Source organism: Hippoglossus hippoglossus, chromosome 5 (assembly GCF_009819705.1).
Source record: "Hippoglossus hippoglossus isolate fHipHip1 chromosome 5, fHipHip1.pri, whole genome shotgun sequence".
In the NCBI taxonomy this organism is placed as follows: domain Eukaryota; kingdom Metazoa; phylum Chordata; class Actinopteri; order Pleuronectiformes; family Pleuronectidae; genus Hippoglossus; species Hippoglossus hippoglossus.
This window is the reverse complement of record NC_047155.1, coordinates 19,998,539-20,026,108: the sequence shown is the minus strand read 5'-3', so window position 1 is coordinate 20,026,108 and position 27,570 is coordinate 19,998,539. Positions and strand designations below refer to the sequence as shown.

The window sequence follows — 27,570 nt, the reverse complement described above, 5'->3', positions numbered from 1 at the left end:
ACAACGGGAATAAGCAAAGGTAGTTAATAATGATATAGCTTAACATACAAGATATAAATTCTCTATTTCACTAAACATTGCTTTGGAAAACACTCCTGTACTTCCTGTCTCTCCTTGTCTGTGTGTGTGTGTAGCTTGACCTCGCAGGAGCCTGGCTCTGGTGCTGTGTATCGGCAGAGAGGGAGTGTCTGTTAGTGTGTGTGTGTTTGTGTGTATTTGTGTGTGTGTGTGTGTGTGTGTGTGTGTGTGTGTGTGTGTGTGTGTGTGTGTGTGTGTGTGTGCGTGTGCGTGTGTGTGTGTAGGAGCGGCCTGACGTCTCCCACTCTGTGTGTGAATGAGCTGCGGGAGAAGAGTGTGACAACAGCTCAGCGGGAGAAGAAACCACCGCGGAAACCCTTTCTAACTTCTTCCCGCTTCCTCCCTCAACCCGAATGCCTGCGTGACGACTGAAGGTAAACACGTAAATAACAACACAACAGCTTCATGTACACATACCGTGGGGGGGGAGCTGACCTGAAGAGCAGGTGCACACTCTCCTCTGCGTTACGTACAAGTTTTACTTTACGTGTGGTCTCATAGAAAATATGTGTAACCGAGTTTAAAGTCAATGTAAAGTTACTTTCGTTTGTCAGTTTGTTCAGGGGACGCGCTGCTGCTGGTTCAGCGACAGGGAGTTCATTGTGGACAAGATTATTAGTCACTTATTAACAACTCCCAGTCAAACACATGGATAGAGTTGGACAATAAAACCTCATCTCACTCTTTAATGTAATCTACACGTCCTCACATCGCGCTGTTTCCGTGTAGGAGACTCAACAGATCAGACATTATTAGCATCTCTCACAGCAGTACATGAATAATCGTGTACTATCAATATGAAGCCTTGGCAGGGTATCAGGCTCTGAAGGCAAACACAGATAAAGAGAGTTTACAGTCTGGGAGCTGTGGGTCCATGACTGTGGCCTAAATAAGCAAAAAGAAACCATCTGTCAGCTGAAGCTTTGCCTGCTGGACACTGTTTATTCCTGAGGAAAACACAGATCCTGAACACATCCCCAAAACCCTGCAACACTCCCTAACTGGGTGGTGTTACCACCTAGTCTGATCCCATTACACAATATCAGGGAAACCCACAGGCGGATTGTGTTTAGGCAATGAGGAAAAAGACTTAATAAAAACATGACACATGCAAGAACTGCCTAAGTGCAAAAGCTCTCTTCACTGTGCATCCAGAGCGTCTATATGCACAGCAGCTGTGTTGATACTGAGCTTATTGCTGACACATTAAGTGTTGCACATTATTACAGTGTGGGGCGTGGAGCTACTGGTTTGTGCAAAAGTCTTTCAGGTCAAACCAGATGAGTACTGTTCGCAGCAGCACCTCTGGTATTCAGTGTTATAGAAATTATAGAAGCATTCTTGTTATCTTCCTCACACAAGCTGGAAATTTGGGCCTTTTTTAGTGAAGGCTCTCTTGAGATGTTTGAACCTGATCACGTGTCGGTGGGTTCAGTTCAGTCTGATGTGACCGTGTCATTAGGGTTAGGGTCATGTTGTAGACGTGCGATGACTCATCGGACATGTTTCAGTCTCTGACAACACGTCACCTGCCTGTTTTAGTTGCTTTTCATTTTCTCATTCAGTGTGGTGGAAAATAAACAGTAAAGTTCCCATCGTAATTCGTATTGTATCGTATTTATGCATCAAACATTATCAAACTTGTGCATTATTATACATAATCAAACATGTGCTGAAGAGATTGGAGTAGTTTTCAATTGAAACAATTAGCTGATAAATCGATATAAATTACTCTGCGACTATTCTAAACTTTTTTAAAGCAACTTCTGAAATGTGAATATCGGGTTGATATTAAACCAGATATCAGATGTGGCCGAAACAAAACAAAAAAGCAAAAAAAGGGTGACGAGAGAAAATAATCGTCAGGATCTATAATGGAAATAATCATCAGTGGAAATAATCATTAGTTGCTGCTCCATAAATTATTTACTGGCTGGTAGCTCAATGAAGCGATGATGAAATGATCAGATATCAGTGACAGAAGGTTAATAACCTGTAATTGGTTAACTGTGATCTGCAAGAGTCATTCTTGAAAGGATCAAGTATTTATGTATTATTTTGAAATAATAAATACCAGAGCTCGACTGATATGGATTTTTGGGGGCTGATACTGGTATTAGGGAGTAATAAGTAATAAATAAAAAAACTGATAACGATTCCTAAGGTGTTCATATCAGCAAACATAAATACAGTCACGATATGTCAGTGAAAAGCTCATATTAGCAGATATAACCGGTCGACTGATGAATCAGTCAGGCTGTAATGGAGCTTTATGTTCAGTAGGCTATTTGTACAGTTTAACTACCAATGTATTATTCCTCTCTACTCTTTGAGTCAGTGTTTTTGGTCTTTGGAGATCCTCAGTGAAGACGACCCTTCAAACAGTACTTGTAACAAAAGTGACAGTGACTTGTCAGATCTATACTGTTACTCCTCTTTTACACCTAAAGTACTGGGTATACACAGGTTTTATGGGTTAACCCTCTAAAAAAGCAGATTGACTCTTCCCATTGCCAGTGGAGGAGTTTGCCTTTCAATTTTTGTCCCTGGTGCGTCATGTTTGACGTCACAAATGCACCTTAACTGAGGTGCTCACCCCGCTGTCTTTCCAAATTAGCGAGTTCACCTGGGTGTCAAGTTTCCATCACTGCCGATCAGAGCAGGAGCGGATTAAAACGTGTGTCTACTGCAGAGTCATTTGACCAGGGAGTGAATGCAGATTGTATCCATTCCCATCACAGGCAAAGCCAGATGTTGGGTTTCAGTGGGTTTTTTGACTATTGGAAACACGGCTTTATGGAGGTGATTTAAATGGTTTTGATTTTCTAACAGAAGTGTAATAATTGTTAATACTTTTTTATCAGTAAAATAGTAACCCAAAGAAGGAAACTAAGTAAGAAAGTAAAGATGATTGCAGCAGAAAGACATGTGATGTGTTTTCAGTGTAATAGACTGGTTTCTCTTCGCTCTTGCGGAGGTAAAGTCTTCAAAAATCTAGACAGACCAGACTTATCCACTCTTTGTTGTAACAACACAACCAGCTGGCTGTGTCTCAACACAGAGTGGTAATATTTTTCAGTGTTGATTCTGCAGTTTTTTTTATATAAACGTCTCCTCTCTTCTTCTGCTTTCAGCGACTCAGTTATGGAGCGCTCCATCGAGACTTCCCAGACCGGACACACCTCAAACCCAAAGCCGAGTCTGGCCTCCAGACCTCGGCTTGCTCCTAAGCCCTTCTCCCTGCAGAAGAACACTTCCATTCGCTCCATCCACGCTCCAAAGACGGTCACCACCACAACTGTCAAGTCAACAACGAACCAAACTGGAAAATCTGAAGCTGCGGATGTCTCCAAACTGACTCCGACCGCCCACGCTCAGAAACCTCCTCAGCAAACCACTGCCTCTGGCTCCAAACCCAGCTCTGTGAGAGAGAACACGAAAAATATACCAAAAACTACCAAAGAAAGTACACCAAGTCCACGTGACGAGGATACTCCTGATTCTAGTGTAGCTCCAAGAAAATCCGATCCTGCCTCACAAACTGTTCCACCCAAAGAGACACCCACATCCGAGCCACTGCAGAAAAACGATGTCCTCCAAACAAACCACAGTGTATCCACTGATCTTGTTACTAACTCAGAACAGAAAGATGAGAAAAAGAAAGAAGATGAAACTCAGACGTCTGTCGTCCAAAAGCCTGAAGAATCAGGGAGCGGCGCTTCCTCTTCGACAAATACAGTGAATCGATGGGGCGGCCCCAGGAGGAGTCTGTCCTCGAAGCTCACTTCAAGGTTTCAGTCAGGTGGTGCACCCCTGCCTCCCCAGCCAACGATAACCGTATCTACGAGCGACAGCAAAGACGATTCAAACAAGCCAGCGTCCTCCAACCTAGAGCAGAACCAGACAACAGAGCCATCAAGCAGAGAGAGTGATGAAGGAGGACTGAAGGAAGATTATAGCGGAGGAGGAAGTATTAAACGCAGAATCAGTCTTCTGTTTGACTCCTCACAGAGGCCAGAGGTCATGACAAAGAAAGAGGAGCCCGACATCATTAACTGTACAGGGGGCGTAAAGGAGCGAATCAAACACTGGGTGGCGGAAACAGTTTCTGAGGGTGCCAAGACGGAGGGGAATCCTCAGGTTGCACCTCGACCTCGGTCTCGTAGGTGAGTGAGCTTCTTTTTATCAGTGTGGTTTGAGTTTAGTGACATGACCAGACACGAGTGAAAGGAAAATAACATTCTCTTCAAAGTGCAACCAAGCAAGAAGTTTATTTTATGGTTAGTGTTAATATTATGACTCATACCAGTCAATTGGTACTCTCAAAGATGCTTCACGTGTTTTAATGTTTTCCTCAGTTTTGTTTAATGCACATTGTGTGGATGTGGTAAATGAATAACGTTGCTTATAATATCAAGATGGCAGGCAGATTTATGTCCTCAAATAAAATAGTTTAGATAAGAGAGCAAACCTGGCCACATTATGAATTTTAAGATTAGCTCTCCAACCTACTACTTTTTCTCAAGTAATGTACTTGAGTATACATGTAAGACACTTGTCCTTTATACTTCTTCTTCACTAAAGGGGAAAATTAGAGGGGAGTAGTGTAGTTCTTAATCAATTACAGCTTTAGCTGCTTATATTTTACAGTTAATGACTTTTCCATTCAAGACAAATGATGAATTTATAAAATATGAAGCATTGTTAGAGATGAAACAATTAACAGTACATCAAATAGATTAGTTAAATTAGCCAAACAACGTAAAATCAATTGGCAACTATCAAGCTGATTTTCAAACAAAAATACCAAACAGTTGATAGTTGAATGTGAGTATTTTCCTCTTTTCTTTGTCTTAACTTTGTGGTTAGTTGAATATTTTGGGAATTGGACAAAAAACAAGACATTTTAAGACATTGTAATGACCATTTTTCAATGTTTTATGATGTATTTTTTGTTTTTTAATAAATAAAAGATTAATTGAGAAAATCATTTTCAAATAAATCTATTGTGACTATGATGTTCAATTGCAGTCCTAAAATATGCTCCACATTAACCAGAATGCTACTTACACATACAATACTACATTCAATATTCTACATCAATGAAATTATATGTAGTAACAATCACAAGGTTATAATTTCCTAATGAGTGCTATTACTTTTTGATATTTAAAGTACATTTATAACTCTGACTTACTTTATTGAAGTTATCTATTGATCCAATGAAATATTTTTACTGCAGTGTTACTACTGTTCCTTAAGTAAAGGATTTGAATATTCCAATGATGACAGTTTTTGTCAGTTTTCTGCTGCTGTTCTCACTATAGTGGTTGTAAGTTCTCCTCTCAGAAATCTACATGTGAAAGTAACCCGCTCTCAGTCTTTAAGAGAGTTGACTTCAATTTTAGACAATTTTACCCTCGGGGGTTATAAAGATGATCCCTCGATCCAGAAACAATAGCAGCAACAAGTCTTTACAGAAATAGAGTCCTCTCTGTTTTGAAGAGATTTCATTGCTAACATTTTTTCTGCAACTATTTTCTACTCAAAGTAAACAAAACTATGAACAATCTTGACAGCTAATTCTGTGGAAATCCAGACTTACAGAGATTCTATTTCTGAAAAGATATGTTGCTCTTTATGTTATTTAAACTTCCAATGCTCTGAGCTCCACAAAAAAATACATCTCTATTGACGAGGGAGAGGGAGACGCGTTAGGCATATGTTTCACAAGACCTGGCAAATAAAACCAAAACAAAGGAATAGTTCAACAGCTGTCTCGCTCAAGCTTCACATTTATAGACACGAGTCCTTAAATCAAACTCGTAGAACAATAGCAAGTATATTTGCCGAAATGCTGAAATCTTCCTTTCCTCTGACATGGTATATGCTTAGATGAAATGACACAACTGAGCACTGCCAAGCAGGTTTATTAAACTAATTTTAATTCAGAACGACTGATGATTTCTGTCTCTTCTCCAGCTTTGAGCCGATGGCTGCTCCAACAGCAGAGAAAATACCCAAAACACCATCACATGAGAAACCTGCCGCGACCAGAACGTCGTCTACACAGGATGTGGATCCACGTCCAAAGGTCTCCTCAGCTGAACCCCCCTCACAGACCCCAGTGGAAAAACCTAAAGACATTTCTACAGAAAATAAGTCTATGAATAGCTCAAGCGAGAAACCTGGAGAGGACAAGCAGAACAAATCAACTGATGGCGAGGTTCGACTCCGCAGTCGGAGCCTATCTGCAACGCAAACAGCTAATGATGAGGCAGACAGTGGCCAGCGCCCTCTAAAGAGAGACAATGTCAAGCGTCGCTCTGTTCGCTTTGGTATCGTGGAGAGAGACGATGGTGGGCCTCCACTGATCCTGGGCTCAGCGTCGGAGTCCAGCTCAGAGGAAGAAGAAGAAGAAGCTCCTGAGGATAAAGCTGAGGAGGAAACTCCTGTTTCGTTGCCCGTCTACAGACGAGTGGGAAGTCTTCAGAGAAAGGATCAAGAGATGCTAAAACAAGAAGAGGAGCGACTGAAACATTTGGAGTTTGAAAGACAGAGAGCAGAGGAGAACAAACAGGCGAGACTTAAGTTAGAAGAGGACCATAAACGAGAAGAGGAAGAGAAGAAGAAAGAAAACTTGAGGCAGAGGGAAGAGGAAAAACAGAGAGAGGAGGAAAGGGAAAGAGAGAAGTTGAAGGAGGAGGAGATGGAGAGACAGCGGAAAGAGGAGTGGGAGAGGGAAAGGTTAAGAGAAGAGGAACACGAAAAGGAGAGGCTACGAGAGGAAGAAAGGGAAAGGGAAAGACAGATGGAGATCATGTTGCAGGGACAAAGAGAGGAGGAAAGAGAGAAGGCAAAGCAGAAAGAAGAGATACTAAAGCAGGATCAGGAGGAGAGTGAAATAGAGAGGTTGAGGGAGGAAAGAGAAAGACAGAGGTTGAGGGAGGAGCAGGAGAGACCGATTCATGAACACGAGGAACACAAATTGGAGGTGGAACTGAGAGAGAAGGAGATTAATAAAAGGAAACGAAGAGAGGAGGTGTGGGAAAAGGAGTGGGTGAAACGGACAGAGAGTTTGGGAGAAGAAGAAGAAGAAGAGAGTGAGGGAGAAAGACAGAAAGAGGAGGACAGAGAGAGAGCGAGGCAGAAAGAGGAAAGACTTAAACAAGAGGAGAGGGAGAAAGAAAGGGAGTTGATGTGGCTGAGACAGAAAGAGGAGGACAGAGAGAGAGCGAGGCAGAAAGAGGAAAGACTTAAACAAGAGGAGAGGGAGAAAGAAAGATTGAAAAAGGAGGCTGAGGAAAGAGAGAGGGAGAGAGAAAAAGAGTTGATGTTGCAGAGACAGAAAGAGGAGGACAGAGAGAGAGCGAGGCAGACAGAGGAAAGACTTAAACAAGAGGAGAGGGAGAGAGAAAGGGAGTTGATGTGGCTGAGACAGAAAGAGGAGGACAGAGAGAGAGCGAGGCAGAAAGAGGAAAGACTTAAACAAGAGGAGAGGGAGAAAGAAAGATTGAAAAAGGAGGCTGAGGAAAGAGAGAGGGAGAGAGAAAAAGAGTTGATGTTGCAGAGACAGAAAGAGGAGGACAGAGAGAGAGCGAGGCAGACAGAGGAAAGACTTAAACAAGAGGAGGGGGAGAAAGAAAGATTGAAAAAGGAGGCTGAGGAAAGAGAGAGGGAGAGAGAAAAGGAGTTGATATGGCAGAGACAGAAAGAGGAGGACGGAGAGAGAGCGAGGCAGAAAGAGGAAAGACTTAAACAAGAGGAGAGGGAGAGAGAAAGGGAGTTGATGTGGCTGAGACAGAAAGAGGAGGACAGAGAGAGAGCGAGGCAGAAAGAGGAAAGACTTAATCAAGAGGAGGGGGAGAAAGAAAGATTGAAAAAGGAGGCTGAGGAAAGAGAGAGGGAGAGAGAAAAGGAGTTGGAGTTGATGTGGCAGAGACAAAAAGAGGAGGACAGAGAGAGAGCGAGGCAGACAGAGGAAAGACTGAAACAAGATGAGAGGGAGAAAGAAAGACTAAGAGAGGAGGCTGAGGAAAGAGAGAGGGAGAGGCAAAGGAGGCTGGAAGAGGAAGAGAGAATGAGGGAAAGACAGAGACAGGAGGAAGAGGAGAAAAAAAGAAAGGAGTTTGAGAGGAGAATGCAGCAGGAAAGAGAGCGAGAGATGGAGACGACGAGGCAAATAGAAAAACAGAGAGAGGAGGAGAGAAGGGAGGAGAGGGTGCTACAGATGGAGAGGGAAAGATTGGTGGAGCTGGAGAGAAAAATGCAGGAGGAATTGGAAATGAAGCGAGGGAAAGAACTGGAGGAAAAGGTGAGAATGTATAAAGAAAGAGAAAGGGAGGGAAGGAAGAGTTCAGCAGATTTAATCAGCTTTGACTCTGAAGATGTCCCTCAGAATTCAAAGACACCAAATTTACCCTTAGCTAAAACCTCAGCGACCACTGAGAGTCCGATCAAAGTTGTGTACGATGACTTCTCCGTCAGGAAGCCTCTGATCGAGGTAGATTTTGACGATTTTTCAGTCAAGCCAAAGAGATGGGGCTCGCGGGCCAAAGCGGAAACTAGTCCAGTCATCGACAGCTGGACAACAAGTCCCGTGGATAGAAGAGAAGAGTCGGAGGTGCTGATGCCCCTGAGTGTATCCCCTCAGGAAAACTGCGCACCCCAGCATGTTGCAAAACCAGACAGTCCAGAGCCTCCTCCAGCTGTGGAGAAAGCAGAGGAGAAGGAGGAGGTGGAGGAGAGGCCAGAGGAGGAACACCTCATCGCATTAGAAGTTGAGGAAGAGGAAGAGAAGGAGGTGGAGGAAGAGGAGGAGGAGGAGATAGAGGAAGAGATGGATGAATCAGAAGAAGAAGAAGAAGAAGAAGAAGAGCAAAAGGTAAATACAAAATTCTGCCTTTTTCACTTGTAATGCAACAAACCATACACCAGGAAGTTAAATGCCAGATTCATAGTGTGAGGTTAAAAGAGCAGAGACAGGAGTGTACATGTGATTATTTCACCACTGAATCATACCAACCTGTCAATCTCACACACACACACACACACACACACACACACACACACACACACACACACACACACACACACACACACACACACACACACACACACACACACACACCTCACCCCACCTGCATCAACACATCACTGTTCCTGAAACATGAGGACAGATGCCATACTTGTCATACTTGCTTTGGCCTAATTAAGTTTCATGTCAGAATGTGTCTTTGTGTGAGTGTGTGCGTGTGTGGGTGTGCGTGTGTGTGCACTCATTTTTGTCACCTCTTTCGGACTTATACAGCATAAAATCTTACCAGTCGACTTCATGGGGAACAAAGTCGAGTCCTAAATTATGTACAAAATTCAGCAGCAGAGCTATTAACTAGAATTAAGAGGTATCACATCACACCTGTCTTAAAGTTTTTGTATTGGCTCCTGGTTTGTTTAAGATTTTATTGATTACCTTTTAGGCTCTTGATGGCCTGGCCCCAGGGTATAATTCAGATCTTTTAATCGCCTCTTTACCTCTATGCAGCCTGCGATCTTCAGGCAAGCGTCTGCTGTCTCTTGCTGAATCAAGGCTGAAAACTTGATGAGGCAGAGCGTCAGCATCAGGGCCCTAAAGTTCTGGAGTGAATTGCCTGAGGAAATAAGTCTGTCTGAGACTGTCTTCTTATAAGTCGCGTCTAACAACGTTTTCATTTTGGCATATTCCTGAATTCACGTGGGGTGCCAGGCTACAATTGGGCTTTTATCTCTAACATTATTATTGCCATTATTACTTATGTACTTGAAACAAGCAAGCAAATCCATATCGTGTGCCATGTGTCAGTCTATAGTGTTTCAAGTTTATAAAAAAATATGTCAGAGTGGGAGATGTGATTAAAAAAACATACATGTAACTGTGAATGTGTACAGTTCTCCATCAGTGCTGTAACCCTGAAGATGTTAGGGATGAGATTGGATTTCTTTTTCATGTTCCATTTTATATACACACATTTGCAAGGTCAGGAGTCTCTTCTTTCTCAGATCCTAATGCATCATGTGAATTTTCCATCCATTTGCAACAGTACATCAAACTGTATGAACTCTATGTCTGCTGATGTGTGAATGTATGTAGGAGGGAGGTTATGATAATCACAAATGAAACAGACCGTGAGGTTATGACTTCCTCCGAATCTCTATCTACAATTTTCTGTTTAACGCTTTCATTTTCTTCTTATTTTTGCATCTAGAAAATACTTTTAAAAAAGATAAACAGCAGTGGAAAATAAAAGGAGGATGTAGGAGCATGTTAAAGAGGGAGGCGTTATTTGCATACAGAAATGTTACCTTAGAAGTACAAGTGGTTTTCCTATGAATTGCAGAGCCAGCTCAGCAATTTGCCTCCTCTGTGAGAGTTCCAGCTCTTATGTTGTAGATTCATTTTTTTGTTGTTGTTTGCACTAAGACAGCCTCAATTATCACTGTAATAACCAGTTTAATTAGGGACTATCTAACTATTGAACTATTCAGTGCCTCATTGAACGCACCATGTGTGGATTACATAGCCTGAGAGAGCAGATAGTTAAATGAGAAAATAAGAAGAATGATAACCACTGTCACGTCTGTGCAATCAATAGGAACCATAGATTGTATAGAAAGATGGACGACATGTCTCCACTTCCTCTCACTATCCAGAAATGAAGCCAAGATACACATGCACTGCCATTTTGTGCATTTGGAGCCAGAGTCTGCACTATAGCAAGGTCCCACCAGTACACAAGCTCATCTCAAATGTCAATCATGATGCTTTTATAGCATCAAATAACAACTATAAGCCAGAAAAATTAGCAAATGATATACATCATGTAATAAGAACTACCTAAAATGACAGAAACCATCTTTGAGAAAAAAATGTGATTGACATGTACTTTGACATCCACTAACGTGGAGGATTTATGACCTCTACTGTAGCCACCCACCAGATGGCAATCGAGATGCTTTGACTTCACTTTTCTGGAGCTGTCATGTTGACCATCTTTATATACAGTCTATGATTTTAACCTGCAGTCATCAGCTGGTTAGCTGACAGAGGGGAAACAGCTACCTTGGCTCTGTCTAAATCTTTTATTTATTCATACAAAAAGCAAGATGTCAAAATCATCTACGTGTGTGTGAGTTGTGTGCTGGATTTCAGACTAGTCAAACAAGCTGTATTGTGTTTATCAGTGACCTTAAGAGGTCATTTTTTTTTGCATTTGGATAGAGCCAGGCTAGATGTTTTCCCCCTGATTTCAGCTAAGCTAACTGGCTGCTTCAAATTTGGGGCACAAACCTGAGAGTGGTACTGATCTTTAACAATCCTAATCTGTTTCCATGACAAGAGTAAAGATTTCTTCCTCTTAGTAATGTAAATGTATTTAATCTCACATCCGTAACATTATTCAGTCATTAATTTGTACTTCACTTTAAGTCAACTAAACAAAATTCTGGGTGGATCCATATATAAACGTCATCTTCCACTGCCTGAAAGAAGCCGTCTTAATGAGTAGGGAGTGTTACACTCCCTACTCATTAAGCTATTGTTACTGTGACATTTTAGCCTTGTTAGCAATGTTAGCCTTGTTTTTATGTAAAAGGGGAAGAGGCTTAAAACAAACTACAAATGGCCTAAGCACAATGTTTAGTTTATTGGCAAGTACAATAATTAGATAATTAATAATTAAACAGACATTTCAAACAACATAAGAGAAATGAACATTGGAAATCTGAAGGCGGAGGTTTGTTCACCATGAAAAGACACAAAAAAAATTGTGGTGAAGTGAATGAACAGCTGACAAGGCCGTGCCAGTCAAGACAGATCAGTCAAGCACCTGTTTGAACATGCAACATTTTTGCAGAGTAAATGGAAGCACCGAATCCTGGAGCCCTGAACTGTGTGTATGCACAGTATGTGTGCGTGTCTTTGTGTTATCGTCTTTCTGTTTGCAGCGCGCACACTTATGCAAACAAATCATAACCCACATAACCAGTGAGCTACTGCAAAGGGACATTGTGCATAGCAACTTCAACATCATAACACTGTTAGTAGTGAAGCGTTGGTCTTGGCTGTGTGAGTACACCCTTGTTTCAACCACTGAGTGGTGCTGTTGCTCTTACAAATCGCTCTTCCTCATGCTTCCTTCCTGAAGTTTATCTCATGTAGACCACCTTACTCTGCTATAATATGGCCGCCATAAGACTAAACTGTATGGTTTCAGATGGTTTGATAAATAAAATGTATAATTTCTAGGGTGCAAGAAAAGCTCAGGAAAATACTGTTGTGTGTCAGAAAAAAGCAATTTGACTGAGCAGAAGGAGGTAAATGTTTACAGGGCAAACACGGGCTGTGCAGCAGACCGTGCAGTCTCATTCACTGACAAAATGAAAGACGGACAGATTGATGGATGGATGGAAAGATGGAAGGATGTTATAGTAAGTAGGGCCAAGGTGCTATGTGGTCATCATGTCCTCATTTGGATGTGTCCAACAGGGAAGCGTGTCAAATGACCATACATGGTGCCCCTATCTCCTCTCTGTCTCTCTACTCATTCCCTCCACCCTATTTTGAGAGAGAGCCTGTCACCCCCCTGCACAATCGCACACACATACACACTTTCTGGCACACATACACACAGAGAGGATGGGCCAAACCACTGACAAGAAAGTGCACATTTCATCGTGTCACTCAACTATCTTCTGCTGCGTGGTGCTCATACTTTCTCTCAACTTTCCAGAAGTCTGCCTGTTTTCTGCTGTCCTCTCCTCCCTCTCCTCTCACAAAGACCTGCTTCATTCATTACTTGCATGCAACTACGGAAAGAGAGCAGTGGAGGCAGGTACAGAAAACACCTTGGCCCCACTTACCGCACCTTCCTTCCCCCTGGGATTTTCCACATCTGAGAACAGACCTCCGCTTTGTTGTGATCAGATGTTCCCTGGAACCAGTCTGGTCTCAAGGAGATAAAAAGGGCTGATCTACCTCTCTGTACCTGGCTTTGGATGTTTGAGGAAGCAGTTATTTCCCACGCTGCTTTTCCTTTTTTTTCTAAATGGAGAACGGAGTTGCAATGTGAACTCGGAAGTAGGTCCACAAGCAAACAGGCTTGGCTGTTGCAGAAGAAGTCTCAGGAAAAAAAGAAAAGAGGTAATACTTAGAATATTTTTTTGTCAGACTGAAAAGCTGCTTTCCTTTTTTTCACAAAGTTGGAGTGAAAGAAACTTTTATTGACACTTCTGTCAGTGTCTTTCAAATGGATAATAATGTGATGTGATGATGGGAAAGTCTATCTTTGGGAAGCTGCTGTTTCGGATGTCATATCCATCATTGTGAATGCTGCAGTCGAGTGGTGTCGTCACAGAGCAAACACATGGCTGGTCATACTATTTACTTCTTCTCTGGCAGCAAATAATAGACTGTTCCAGGAAGTTTGTGTGACCTGAACCATAAAAATATGGAAAGAGACGATGGGCACCGCTCAAATGGAAGAAGGATTATTTCTTGCTTTGTATGAGTTCAGAATCTGTCTTTCTGAAGAAGACAGTTTGAGTTTTCATTAACGTCTGCTTCCTGAAAATGACGACTGAAAGCCAGATCACACATCCAGCTTTTTGACCCACTCAAAGAAAATCCCTTCAAAGCTGTAATTCCATTCCTCTGGTGGCCCAGTTTCCATGGTGACCCTAGTGCTTGGACGACCAGCTGTGTGAGCGTTACAACCATGCAATACTTTGGAGGGAAACTGTCAGCGGCCCAGCTGCAGGTGGCGGGCTGGGTGGGCAGCGTCCGGCGCTCCTTACAAGAGGCTCTGGAGCTGGTGTGGAGCAACACAGAGGAGAGGCAGGAGGAGGAAGATGAGGATAAAGAGGAAGAAGTTGAAGATGGAGGAGGAAGGTTTCAGAGGGCCGTGTCACCGCTCCGTAGCTTTGCCAGACGTAGCAGGAGATCCCTGCGCCGCTTCTCCGTCAGAAGTCGGCAAAGTGTGCAGAGGAGAACCACTGAAACCTGCTCTGTAAGAGCTGATGCATTAACCCAGTAGATGGCAATGAATGCTTTAAAATGCTCTGCGTCAAGTCTAATTATAATCTGCTGTTTAATCAAAATTATATTTTACCTTAAATTCTTGATGAGCTCATTTTTATAGACATTTAGTGCAATGATAATGAACGCAGCAGTTTTTAAAGCCTGAGTTCATTGCATTAATACCCAACCGTCATTTATTCCATGTAAGTCATGACCTGGTCTAATATTTCAACACCCATGTGCCAATAGATGAACATGCAAATGTAAAGAGGGAGAGCAGCAGTCAGTGGCCATCTGTTTCAGGAAGAATAGTTATCTGAAAACAACAAACCCTTTCCTCTTTGTCCATGTTGTCTGAGATAAAGCATAGGATTGTAACAAACACTTAGACAAGCTTTATAGTTAAAGTGACTGTATATGTCTGTGCACTGTGTGTGTCTGCAGCTGCCTTTTCTTCACACTGCAAGTGGTATAGATGATGGATAGATGGAATTTTAGGGGTATGGATGATTTAATAATATTGCTTGTTGCAGGCTTTGAGAACTACAATAGACTTTCAGTCTTACACTTTGTTCAGTCAGTAAACCAGGTATATTCATCCCAAAACAGCATGATAGCAGATTATGTTTATTTCAATTATTTGCTGTAGATCAGTCAAATATTGTGGTACCAACTGTGTCACACAAGGCAGTTTACTTGTTCATATTTAGGACATCTCTGCCTGTGATTTCTCAGGTGTTAGCTGTGGGTGTATCCTGCATGTGAGTGTGATTGTGTGTGTCTCTGTTTATATGTGGGTGTGCATTCACAAGAGACATAAAAAAGAGAAAATAACCTGCAGGCTATTTTCCCTCTTAATTAGACAACCCCTCATTTTCCTTTATTAGAGGTTAGGTGTTGTTGATGGTCGTCATTTGTTTCATTAGAGTCTCTGTTAGTTCTGCTTGTGGCATCTTTTACATCTTATCCTCATCGTAAACAAGCTCTCACCCACCAATGACTGTGACAGAAATGTGATGCAGGTAAACTGTAATGAAGCCAACTCTGTCTTGACTTGCACATCCTCTGCCCTCATGAGCACATACTGTTCAGACCCATCATTACAGCTTACAGGTGCTGTTTTTTGTGGGGTAGGGTTTAAACATACGTTACACATGTCTACACATGTGTTGAGTTTGTCCAAAATGCTCAGTTTCCATCGTGTGTCTGAATATATCTGTGAATCTCTGTGCACATGTAGATTAAAGCTGCACTAACAGATATTTTTATATAAACAATGGCTCAAATGACTGAGTCATGAGTGAATGTTGCCACTGAGTTGCAAATCAACATGGTTTTTATCACACTTCCCCTCAGCTTTAAGAGGCATTTTATCACCCTTCAGCTCATTGTATCGGTTCTACGGCCTTTTTTCCAGCCACAACAGACAATGTTTTTATTGAAAGTGCTTTGGTCAACCCTCTGTATGATACCTGCCCAGCAGCAAATGACAGGCAGTCAAAGTTAGACACTAACTGGTGAACATAGTGGAGCATATGACAACTGAAAAGCTAAATCCTATCCTCAGGAGTTGGTAGGGATCAAAACAGAGCAAAAAGGGGGAGAAATACTGAACTTGAACTTGTCCAATACTGAACTTGAACTCGTCCATCAGAGCAGTTGTTCTGTTGACGTGTAATATGTTGCTTTTTCTCGAACTTAGATTTGATACAAGTGGATTAGCTGTTTCATTGGAATCCGCATATCCGAGACTGATACACACTTGCCCTTCGTCTCATTCATTGTTGCATGCTGCACACATGTACAACTACCAAACAGGAACTTTTTAGAACATTCATACAAGTCCTTTTTGAACCAGGGTGAATAGGAGGTGATAGAGCTACATGACATGACTGAAAAATAAGTTAAAAACATATACATCATGATATAACTTGGTGAGCTGCAGTGGATATACTTCCATGATAAAGGCAGGTCCTGTATGGTGCTGGTGAAATTGCTCAATCGTAGACTGTGTCTCTGTTCGACCAGACTTTGTTTTCCCCTATAACTGAACACAGTCTGTGGTCATAGGAAAATCTCTAGAAGCCTATTCACTCATGCTGTGATGCTGCCAGATAACAGGCATTGTGCAAATGAAGCTGCTGTGTGAATGCTGAGTAATAAATGGACGGAGGAAGGAGATGAGATGGATATGAGATTATAAGGCTTGTTTACACGAGTGCTGTGTTGTATCCAGGTGACAATATTCAAGAGAACAGCACTGGGATGTGCCCCTTGACAAAATGTGAAGAGAGCTTAAAGGAATGTTTGTGAGGAGGTGCACAGTAGTTGCTTTTGTGTGGAATGTGTGTGTGTATCTGTGTGTGTCCACCCATGCATTCCAGCATGTGGGCGTGACAGCATGAGTGTGTTTGGTGTGTCCGTGCAAACGCACATAGGTGTGTATGCCAGTGCGTGTGCGTGCATACACACGCTGTCAGTGTTTATTGAGGACAGCCCAGTCTCTGTGACCGGCTCATTAAAAGATGCATGCTTGGCTGGTCCTCAGTCCTCTCTCCCTCTGTAGTTAGTGATCTTGGCTCAGCACACGGTCCATTTTCTCCCTGCCGCAGATCCACAATGTGAAAGTTCTCATGTGCAGATTTACTCAGCAAAAAAGGCACACGTCACATCATCATTTGATTTTGTATGATAAAGCTGTAGATCCAAAGAGATGAAGTCATTTTGTCAAACACTATCAAATGGCTCCTTCATGTTTTCTCTGGTTCTGTTGTATAATATGTTTTCTTATTCATATTCCTTATAATTGAATGATCTTTCTGCCTTTCAGACACAGGTTAACAGCTATTCCGTAAACGGAGATGACAAAGACACTGATGCTTTGATAGACAGTGAGCCAGAGCAGCTGAGTCCCAGCCATGAAGAGACATCTGAAACTGACAGGTAAGTGACAGGTTGCACTATAACATCATACAAAGTCTTACCACTAACACTGTCCGTGTTGTATGTTCAAGTGGCTTCATTTCCTTCATGTATGCTTATGGAGGCAGACAGGACCAGACAGGTTTAAGTGTCATTCTTTGTGTCTTGTGCTGAAGGTGTGGCTCCACATGATGTGGTTATTTTATTCCAACTGAGCACACCTGAAAAATAGAGGCCCTTTAGCTACCTCTACATTTACACCTCAAAGTAAGTAGCCTTGAGGTGCAGGTCAGAGGGGCTTGTTTAACTGTGGTTGATTCTTACTGTGATCGGTGGCGCATCTGAAAAATAACCCAATATTATTTAGATACCAAAGTAGTTGTTCTATTTTGTTTTTTTAACCTTAGAGCCTTGTGTGATTCTGTTTTTAATCAATAAACAGATAAATTAAATCTAGTAAAACAAGCAATTTCTGAAACATAATTTCTGTCAAAATAACAGACTGCAGCTACACATTAAAATGTCACAGCAAGAATTTCAGGAATTGAACTCCCTGTGCCCTCTTGTGGTTAAAGGAGCACAATGTCCAAAGCCCAGAGGAGTGACCCTTTGTTAAACATTGACTCAAATTACTGAAATTTAAAGTGAAAGCACCTCGAACTACACTTCAAAATGCACTGTGCCTTCTCTTCTAAGTCTGTGACCCATAACATGTTTTCTCTGTCTTCAGTCCGAAGCTGATCCCTGACCAAGTTCCTGAAGTCGCCTCTCAAGATGTTGATACCACTGATTTCTCTTCATTCCCTGAGGTTAGTTTCTCTTTGTTTCTTAAACCTCCTGGAGACCAGAGCAGTGACGGCAATAGCGGTTTGGTCAGTAATAGTAGTTTATATTCTAGATTATTATTTGATTATTGCTAGATTATTTGTGTGTGTGTGTGTGTGTGTGTGTGTGTGTGTGTGTGTGTGTGTGTGTGTGTGTGTGTGTGTGTGTGTGTGTGTGTGTGTGTGTGTGTGTTTGTGTCTGTGTCTGCGCACAGAGCTCCGCCCCACTCCTCGACACCAGCGCACAGAGATCCAAGGCCAATGTTGGAAAGAGGCGACTTCGATCGCGTCCGTCACGCTCGCTCCGGGCAGGGCCAACTCCAAGGGACATGTTGGATTGGAGGGCTTGTGACACCGCAGGTTATAATAGCATCCTTAATATTATCTAATCAACATAGAGGGCTGGAGCTGATTCTTTTAATTCAGAGTAAACAAGCAACATACACCAAATAGAGTCATTCTCTGTTTTGACTCTTAACTTTTTGTTTCTAGATGGAAAGGAGATGTCTTTCCAACAAAGGGAGTCAGATTCTGAGGAGGATCAGCCAAAACCGAAGAAAGCCTTACCTCCCCCTCCCACCTCACAAAGAGTCTCAGTGTTCCCTGGTCTGAGCCCTACAGCCCTGATTGTAAGCTTAAATACATTTTACCAAATGAAACGTGATGGAAACGGTCAGTATTTGCAGTGAGGTAAAGTTGTCTTGACTTGCTCCCCAAGGCTCAACTAAAAAAGAGAACAGTCAGAGGAGCAGCTGGAGGAGGAGATGAAACAGAAGACAACAAGGGAAGAGAAGAGCGAGGAGGTCAACGCGAGGCAACAGCACCATCACCCTCACAACTCTCCCGCTCCTCGCCTCGCTCTGCTTCTCATCTCGCGGGGGCTGCACTTGTGCTGCCACCCCTGGGCGGCACAGATGGAGGGTAAGAACAGAACACGACAGCACACTTAAAAAATATTCAAACCTTAGAAATTATGAGAAAATTGAATGAAAGTATTTTAATGATGACTGTGATTCTGTGTGTCATTCAGAACCAGCTCTTCTCCTGCTTGGCTGAAAGAACTGAAGTCTAAGAAGCGTCTGAGTCATCACGACAGCGAGGCTTAGCCAGACACAGGTGAGTAATATGGATGATGTTATAATAAATAAATAAAATAATTATTAAAAAAAATACAAAGACACAGGCGAACTAAAATCTTAAATTCTTGCATTACAGATTTTGTTGTTGTTGAAATTAATAAAAAACTAGAATGGCACATACCAAGGCCAAACAGTCCCCTCATCAAACCACATTTTAATTTCACAAGATTTTTATTTGATCTGCGGCCAATTTACACACACTCATAAATATCAGGCCCCTAAACACGACTTTTTTTTTTTCATCATTTCCATGAATTATTCTCTAAGAAATCAATGAAGATTTTGAAAAACGCCCTATCTCACAACATTAGAGAAAGTGAAATTAATAGATCTGCCCCCTGATCCAGATCTGCACCAAAATTGAATGGGTTCTTTCTTGGGTCATGCTCCACCAATCTACAAAATTTCACAGACGAAAACATAACCCCCTCAGTGGAGGTAACGATATTATAAGAATATGAATATGAATATGAATATGAATATGAATAATAGTATCAATAGCAGTCCAAACAGTTGTCCTCTTTCTTTCTGTCTTTGAAAGATGATGCAGTGATCTTTGGCAAAAAATAAGCATATTTTGAATAACTTCCTGATTTCTCTAACATCTGCAGAACTTTGATGCTGGTATCTGTGAGACGCACATTAGAGGTTCATAAGCAGTAAATGTCTTGCTGCATGATGAACATTAAATGACTTAATGAGAGAATCAGCCGTAGATGAGGACTGAGTCGTGATGGTTTTGGCATTTGGCTTATGCAATGTGTTACTGTAGGAGTGAAGGCATTATTTAAAAGGACTAATTTGCCTCTAAGTCATGATTAAAGACAGCTGAATAGGTTTGCAATAATAGAGCGTGAATGGTTTGAACCTTTCTGCGGGGCTGTCAGTAACACTCATGTTACTTAATGTAGACTGTGACAGAAAAGATTAAACAGGAAATGGTCCATATCTTTGCAACACTTTCTCCTATCAGATCTGCACTGTGGGTAAAATATCATCACTGTTCCTGAATGCAGTTGGTTTAAATGGAACTTTTCTGTTCACACCTGGCATTAAAATGTATAGTGAATGTTTGTCCTGTGACCACTTGTGATCTGATCTCACACTTTCAGAATTTCGGTCCAAATTATGTTGTTTTTACCCAGTCTGAGTTTAGAGATGTGTCCAACGTCACTGCGTTTGTGTGTGTGTGTGTGTGTGTGTGTGTGTGTGTGTGTGTGTGTGTGTGTGTGTGTGTGTGTGTGTGTGTGTGTGTGTGTGTGTGTGTGTGTGTGTGTCACACGCGCCAGCAAGCCAATGAGAGAGAGAGAGAGAGGAGTCTGGACGGGTTAAATGAATCTTGTGCAGCTCTGCTAGGATGATGCATTTTGCCAATGTAAGAAAAATGTATATTGTGTCGGTGGCCACAGACAAATCAACATTTGTTGGTAAAAATATGTTTGGTTAATTGTGAAACGGTAGCGGCTCAGAGGATGTCAGCTAAGTAGGTGGTCCTTCGTATGTGGCCCAGGACAATTTTGCGTTCACACAGAAAAAAGAATGTCTGCCAGACCACCTCAAGATTCAAGATTCAAGAGTTTATTGTCATATGCACAACAATTACATTAAGCAGTCGCTTGCAATGAAATGCTTGGGTCACAGGCTCTCTTATAACAATGCTCAATCAAAATTTAAAATTTAAAATAAAATATACAAAAATAAAAATATATATACACCTAAAGAAAAAAAGTAGTTTTTGTGATGGGATCTGAGGACACATTGAGGACACATTTAGATGCGTTCAGACCTAAACTTAGTGCTGAGCTTGTGATCAGATCACTCAGGACAGATGTTAATACCAGGTCTGAGCAGAGTCACTGTGATGTACAGTTAAGTGGAGACCAATGTGGCTTTAAGCACCACTTGGCCATCCATGCTGAAACTGATTACATTCATGTGTGGAAACCTAACAAACCTATGTGATAAATGCTGATTCAATTTTATTAAATGTCTGTTGTGGTTTGAAACTTTGTTCTAAACCTTCTGTATCTCTTGTTGCCTTTAGGACACTGTGCCATGGCCTTTTAGCAAGAATCAATTCATCTCAGCTGCTGATGCTCCTGACAGACGTCTTGTCAAGATTGCTCCATTTTCCACTTCGAGTGCCTTATTTTGAACCTTTACTGGTACAATCAGAGGAGGGTTTTCTGGATATAGAGGCCTCCGAGAACTTTTATCTTGTAAATGAAATAATTGTGCCAAGGCTGTGATGTTTTAATGCCAAGTTTTGTGTTTTATTGACTGTTGTACAGAGGCTGAATGGAGGGTGAACACCCCAATATAATTTAGAAAAAAGCCATGCACTGTCTTGTTGTCTGAATTTCCAAGTCCATCACATTCCAACAGGAACTGATAACACCAGACCTTCAGCAGAGTATGTACCATCATACACATGCACACCTATACTGTATATACAGGAACTACTGAATATAAATGATGGATCGCAAATTGTGTGTATTTAGTGGAAATTGTATAAAATGCCTTTTGCATTATTTTACCAATCACAAATCGTCCCAAGTAAAACTACCTAGCACTTTCAGAAGCATATCAAATTATCTTCCATACAGTGCGATAGATTAATCAAGTAGATAATTGTTGTAACAGGGTCATGGGATTTTCTTTTTCTTTTTCTAACACCTTGAATGCCTTTCTTCTCTTCAAAGTTGCACAACATGTAAGGATATGGTCCCTGGTTTTATTAAAATGGACACTAGCTGATCAGAACATCAGCAGTGAGCTGGGAGGAAAATGCAGAAATGCTGTAATGGATTTAAAGAGTGTGTTTTGTAAAATCTCAAAACAAATGTTTTCCTCAGCTTGAAATTCTTTCCCAAGTGCTTTTTTTAAACGTTAATGATTGACTGTCATCAATGCTGTAATCATTTATGATCAACTGTCTGTATGATAAGAGGAAATCGAGGGACCTTTATTAAAACCTTTTCTATGAAATACAATGGAGTATGTTTTTGTTTTTTTATGGGAAACTAACTGCATATCTTCATAGATAAGTGACAATGGAGAATTAAGAATCATTGGCCTATTTATCAGTTTGAAACTGAAAAAATCTCACTCCTGTATCACAAGCTGCCTGTTATAATAAATACATATTTTTCTATAGCAGCTATCTAAACAAGGTGACAAGGGGCTTCACAAAATGCATGCAACACACAAAAAAACAAGTCTCCAAGTTTTGGAGCATAAAGAGCATAAATATTAGCTCTGCAATATAACTTGAGGCCAGATTGTGCTGGGTTTTAAAAGTTGTGAATATAATCTTAAAATCAATTTTAAATTTAACTTGGCAGCTAATGAAGTAAGACAAGAATTGGAGAGATATGTGCCCTGTGCGTTTTGATGTTGGTTTAAAGGTTCTGCACCTGCTAAAGCCGAGACACTGAGGATGGACCGGTACGTTCAAACAGTGCATTGCAGTAGTCCAGGTGTGTGGTGGTAACTGCTGTTGAATAAGGAGCAAAGTCAGTGCAGGCCTTTCTGAGATTTAATGCAGCACCTGCAGATGGAGTCATCACATCTGATGTGAAAATGAGCAAAGTGAGGAAGGAATGAGTTATACCTGTTAGATGAGTCACACATTATCTAACACTGAGTCAACACTATATGCATTGTCAACACTACAATAATATTTTGATGGTGGCAAGAACTTCAGGTCAGTTTATATTCTCCTGTCATTGGACTTGCAGTAAAGTGCTGGCGCTTAAACAAGTGTGTCCTGCAAAGACTGTAAAGAATACTGTGTCAGATGAGAGGAGCATTGAGCATTAAAGATAAGGAATAAGAAATGCATTCATTACAAAAGGTTAGAATTTACATTTCCCCACTTAGAGCATTCTATGCTCACAAGCACAACATATTAATACAAGAAAAGACAGAGCTGATAAGATTTTAGATTTATTTCATAGATGAACGTAATAAGATTTAATAAGGTTATTGACACTGGCTTAAAAATGTAGTTGAGAGTCAAATCTGATGCCAAGGTTTCTGGCTGTGGATTTAATTTTGCTAACCAGTGGACCAATAAATGGTTGAAGTTTGCCTACTGTGGTCAGGGCCAATGATTATTACGTCAGTCTTTTCTAAAATACTATTAATATTATATGTGATACTATTATCAACATGGCACCATAAGAAAGCCAGAAATCTGATGCAGCTTTTTGGATGCTGGATGAAGAGAAAGATAAAGAAGCAAGTAGAAGATGGGAGAGTGCAGAGAAAGATAGCTGGGTGGGGCCGATAGTGCTGAGTGAGACTGATCCCTGCACATTCTCTTGGCTGGCAACTGGTGCGTGTGCCCACTATAGGATCATGGTCAGGATGGCAGCATGGGCAGAGCCAGGCAGTGTTTGCCAGTGTGCCAGGGACAGAGGGGCAAGCCTATTGAGATGCAGTGTGACGGACACAATGGGCGCGACAGACTTGCTGCATCAACAGGCTTTTTGCTGCTGTGGCCAGAAATAAACCATAAATACCCCCGCTGGCCTCCACCGACCCGCTCGCCAGGCCTGCACACCCACACCCTCACACTGAGACAAACAGTAAAGAGAGATAAGACAGAGGAAAGACGGAGAGCAAGGCTCCTACGTGGTGCAGTGAAGCACAAGCCATCCAGGTAAAAGACAAAAAAAAGATCATCCTTCTGTACCTGAGAGGCCTTTTCTCTCTTACGCTCTCCCTATTTCTTCTTCTATCTGCAGATGATAGGTTGCTAAGAGGCATTTTGTGTGTGCCATATTGATGTTGTATACTTGTATAGCCTTTGCAACAGACACAACTAAGATTAGAGTAAAATAAGATATGCAAATATTTGGTTTTATGTTTTGTTTATGAGCAATTGGATTGTTTGTTACTACCAACCATGTATTGAAGTTATATTATGTTTCCAGGGTTGCAGGATACACCAGTGTATTATATTCATGTAATGTAAATAATAATGCAAAATCTCTAAAAATGTAGTTGTTGTGCTTTGTAGAGGTAAAATGACCGAACAGCAGGGAACCCCGGACCAGCTGCCTGCACATAAGGGCCAAGGAGGAGCCGGTGCAACATATAAGGTACGTTTCATAAAAGTTTTTCTGTTGATGTTGAAATGAAAAAGTCAGACTCATCATGGGCTTGGGACTTTGCCGATCACACCATCAACTCCCCAACTCTTCTTGTCTTGCAGTTGGCAGTTTTTGAGTTTGAGAACTTTCGTGGGAAGAAGGTGGAGTTGTCTGGTGAATGTAAAGACTTGTGGGAGAAGACACAGCAAGTTGGCTCAGTCATCGTGGAGGCTGGACCGTGAGCGATTCAGTTTCCCCTCATCCAAGTTGTTTACCATGCTCGGGGGGAAATTGTTGCATTGATACGTGATGTGTTTTCTCCATGTCCTCAGGTGGGTTGGGTTTGAGCGTCCAGGTTTTGCAGGAGAGCAGTATGTGTTGGAGAGAGGAGAGTATCCTCGCTGGAGCACCTGGACCAACTGGATCAACTGGCAGAGTACCTACAGCCTGAGCTCATTCAGGCCCCTGAAAGTGGTCGGTATTATGGGTGTGATGTTAGCAGATAACCTCTTGCAAGTCATGCTCAAACCTGATGAATTTCTCTCCAGGACAGTGCAGATCACAAGCTGCACCTCTTTGAGAACACAGGCTTTGAAGGCAGAAAGATGGAGATAGTTGATGATGATGTCCCCAGTCTGTGGGCATATGGTTTCCAGGACCGTGTGGCCAGTGCTAAGGTTGCCAGTGGAACGTAAGCTGCAACCCTCTCAGACATAAATATTACTCATTGTTTTGTTCTGTTATTATATTGCCCAGTTCTCCACCCCACAAATGTGATATATTATTCACTGTCTTCCCTCTGAAGGTGGGTGGGATACAGGTATCCAGGCTACAGAGGGAGCCAGTACGTGTTTGAGCATGGAGACTTCAAGCACTGGAACGATTGGGGAGCCACTGCACCTCAAATCCAGTCCGTCCGACGTGTGCGGGACATGCAGTGGCACAAGAAAGGGTGCTACATTGCCCCTGCCCCTACGCCTCCCAACCCCAACCCCAACCCCAATCCCGAACCCGAACCCAAACCCAAACCCAATCCTAACCCTAACCCTAATCCCACTCCCACTCCCAACCCCAAATCACAAACACAACCCCAATCTTAATGCCACACCTCACGCACCACCTACAGCAACTGGGGCAAGATGAAGGCAGCGAGCCAGGAGCCAGTCTCACAAACATACCAACTGTTAGTTTAGACTATCTGACCATGCAATTCTGGAAACTGGAACTGACAAACATGTATCTCTGTTGGAAATAAAATGATTTGGCCCTGATTTTTGCAATCCGCACATTATTGCATCTTTTTACTCATAAAGTGCATCTTATTCTGAGTACAGGGAAACTAGAAATGTGTGGTAGTAGGAGCCTTACAGTAATTTTGAGAGTGTCTAAGAATCGGATTAAGAGCTATGTTGATCATCTAAACCTTGAAAACACAAAAACCTTGAGTTAATCAAGGTATAATTTAAGGGGCCGATTCTAACCTTGAATATAATTTTACTCTTTAGTGAGTTCCACTTAACGTATGAAAAAGTTGTGCATTTTCAGATTAATTATCTAATTAATCTGAGTTCTCTTGGTTTGAGACAACTAATTTATAACAAAAGGTCTGTGTTACAGTTTGAAAAACATTGTTTTTGAAAGATAAAGGAATTTATAAAGCAGGAAGAGTAAAAAAAAATCATGCCAATGGTTGAATTATGGGAAAAGTGATTTTAGAGCTGGACCATAGACTGTATATAAAAAGTGAATCCACATTAGAGAACAAAAGTCAGGAAATGACTTGATTTTGGCCAGCCTTTTCATTTTTAATCTATTTATGGAAAAGCAAGAGTAAATGTCTGCATTACCTAACAAATTGGCCTATAAACAGGACATATCGAATAATCAATCTACTTAGTTAAGATAAAACAGTCTTTTTTAGCTTTAATTTATTTCCAGACGCTCATTATTTCATATTTACTTTTGTGCACGATATTTCTGTTGGGAAATGAAAGCGGAGTCTCTTCCTGATGTGGCGAACAGGCGTGGACCAACTGCCATTGGTTTAAAAAACCGTTGGACCCGCCCATAAAGAAAAATTCCCATCCAGTCATACGCCATCTTCATTGAACAAGCGCGAGGGGAGGGATGGCAACGCGCAAAATTTGAAAGTTGACCGGAAATAACGTTGACCGGGAAGAAAACAGTGCGTTTCTCTTATGAAACCAATGTTTTGTGTAAATTATTAATAAGTATCACATCCACCTGCATGCCACATGGTGAGTACTCCCGCATTACTCTGTGGAAGACGCGTGTGCGTGTGTTAGCGCGACTTGCCTGTTAGCGACGCTAGCAGACAGACGGTAGCTAACCTCAGTTAGCTACAGAAGGGATGTCAGTGTTGATGTCTGTTGCTTCGCTCCCGTCTTCACCTCCCACACACACACACACACACACGTCTATTCACTTCGACCACTTGTGTGTCATGTCCTCAGGTTAGTTTTTTATTAGGAAGCCATGTTGAAGTTTAAATACGTGAGTCAGGGGAGCCTGATACCGATGGTCTCCTCCACGGACCCCATCGCCAGCCGCAGCTCGCGACTCAACCAGGTGTTTCAGGTAAAATGCGGCTTTGTGTCCTGACGCTCATCATCTAGATCTATAATAAATACAGTCACCACTCGGCTTAAGACCAGCTGCGGTCATTGTTATGTCGCTGACTTCCTGTTCCGGTGTTGATGCGCTGTCCACAGGGCCGTGCCAGTCTGCGGGGGCAGCAGGAGGGATGCACTGTGGGCCGGGAAGAGTTCCTGGAGGCTCTGCTGCTCCTCTACCAGGAGTGCACCTCCCCGGAGCTGATGAGCATCCATCACGTGGCGAACTTTGTCAACAAGTGTAAGCACGCATTCTACACCTATACTACATTTCTTTGTTGTTATTTTTGCTTTCGAAAAACATGACACATTTCCTCTGTCTTCTTTTCACTCTTCTACAGTAAAAAAAAGTGACCTATGGTTTTTTTTCTTGCTTTTTTGTGTGTATTGCACTCATCCCCTACCTCCACAAAAAAAGTGATCACTAAAAAGCATAATCCACAACGAGCAAATTACAATAAGACATTTGCTAGAATGATCTATATTTGCATAGCATCAATATCGATGATTGTCACAGTAAATGCCACATTGTTTCTTTTAAGTTTAAAAACAGATTTTTGCTCCTGAGTGAAGGTTGTGGTTTTAAACATTTCTTTATGAGCAGAGAATGACAAACACTTGACATACAGCAAAACATTTTACCAATCTGAGGTGGATTTAATTTGTTTTACATCCTAAGTGGGCTTGCACAATGAATAAGCAATAGATATATATTGGACTTTTAATAGATTGCTACTGCTGAAAATTATATTGCGATAATTGTTGATATTTTTTAATTTCACCGCCCTAATCTCAATCCATAAGAGCTACATTTCAAAAATG

The 27,570-nt window shown here is 41.7% G+C and overlaps 3 protein-coding genes across 8 annotated transcripts in view; all 3 read left to right on the top strand.

Moving 5' to 3' along the window:
* The first annotated feature begins 168 nt into the window (after nt 1-168).
* On the top strand, nt 169-22,009 carry LOC117761690 (trichohyalin-like). The gene is made up of 11 exons (XM_034585791.1): nt 169-452; nt 3,213-4,244; nt 6,061-6,977; nt 7,164-8,962; nt 16,962-17,074; nt 17,784-17,862; nt 18,093-18,237; nt 18,370-18,506; nt 18,596-18,798; nt 18,908-18,993; nt 21,061-22,009. Exons 2-10 carry the CDS (start codon nt 3,223-3,225, stop codon nt 18,981-18,983), a joined length of 4,491 nt encoding a protein of 1,496 aa, XP_034441682.1. The 5' UTR covers nt 169-452; nt 3,213-3,222; the 3' UTR covers nt 18,984-18,993; nt 21,061-22,009.
* Nucleotides 22,010-23,455: 1,446 nt separating this feature from the next.
* On the top strand, nt 23,456-25,360 carry LOC117761465 (beta-crystallin B3-like). The gene is made up of 6 exons (XM_034585383.1): nt 23,456-23,682; nt 24,043-24,124; nt 24,238-24,353; nt 24,448-24,589; nt 24,664-24,806; nt 24,921-25,360. The coding sequence occupies exons 1-6, from the start codon at nt 23,456-23,458 to the stop codon at nt 25,213-25,215; spliced, it is 1,005 nt and encodes a 334-aa protein (XP_034441274.1). The 3' UTR covers nt 25,216-25,360.
* Nucleotides 25,361-26,208: 848 nt separating this feature from the next.
* The window catches only part of cita (citron rho-interacting serine/threonine kinase a), a 36,925-nt gene continuing 35,563 nt past the window's right edge, over nt 26,209-27,570 (top strand). For 3 of the 6 annotated variants that reach the window (XM_034584873.1, XM_034584876.1, XM_034584877.1), the window contains exons 1-3: nt 26,209-26,373; nt 26,590-26,713; nt 26,848-26,989. In XM_034584873.1, the coding sequence (XP_034440764.1) occupies nt 26,612-26,713; nt 26,848-26,989 (244 nt within the window). In that variant the 5' untranslated portion in view covers nt 26,209-26,373; nt 26,590-26,611. The remainder of the gene's footprint in view (nt 26,374-26,589; nt 26,714-26,847; nt 26,990-27,570) is intronic. The other 3 variants (XM_034584875.1, XM_034584872.1, XM_034584874.1) reach the window with 1 other exon arrangement.

Bases quoted from the DNA above. Each gene is read 5' to 3' on its own strand.
- LOC117761690 (XM_034585791.1), top strand. From the start codon at position 3,223: ATGGAGCGCTCCATCGAGACTTCCCAGACCGGACACACCTCAAACCCA. The intron at 4,245-6,060 runs GTGAGTGAGCTT...TCTCTTCTCCAG, and splicing joins CCTCGACCTCGGTCTCGTAG to CTTTGAGCCGATGGCTGCTC. The intron at 17,863-18,092 runs GTTAGTTTCTCT...GTCTGCGCACAG, and splicing joins ATTTCTCTTCATTCCCTGAG to AGCTCCGCCCCACTCCTCGA.
- LOC117761465 (XM_034585383.1), top strand. From the start codon at position 23,456: ATGCAGTGTGACGGACACAATGGGCGCGACAGACTTGCTGCATCAACA. The intron at 24,590-24,663 runs GTCGGTATTATG...ATTTCTCTCCAG, and splicing joins CATTCAGGCCCCTGAAAGTG to GACAGTGCAGATCACAAGCT. The intron at 24,807-24,920 runs GTAAGCTGCAAC...TTCCCTCTGAAG, and splicing joins GCTAAGGTTGCCAGTGGAAC to GTGGGTGGGATACAGGTATC.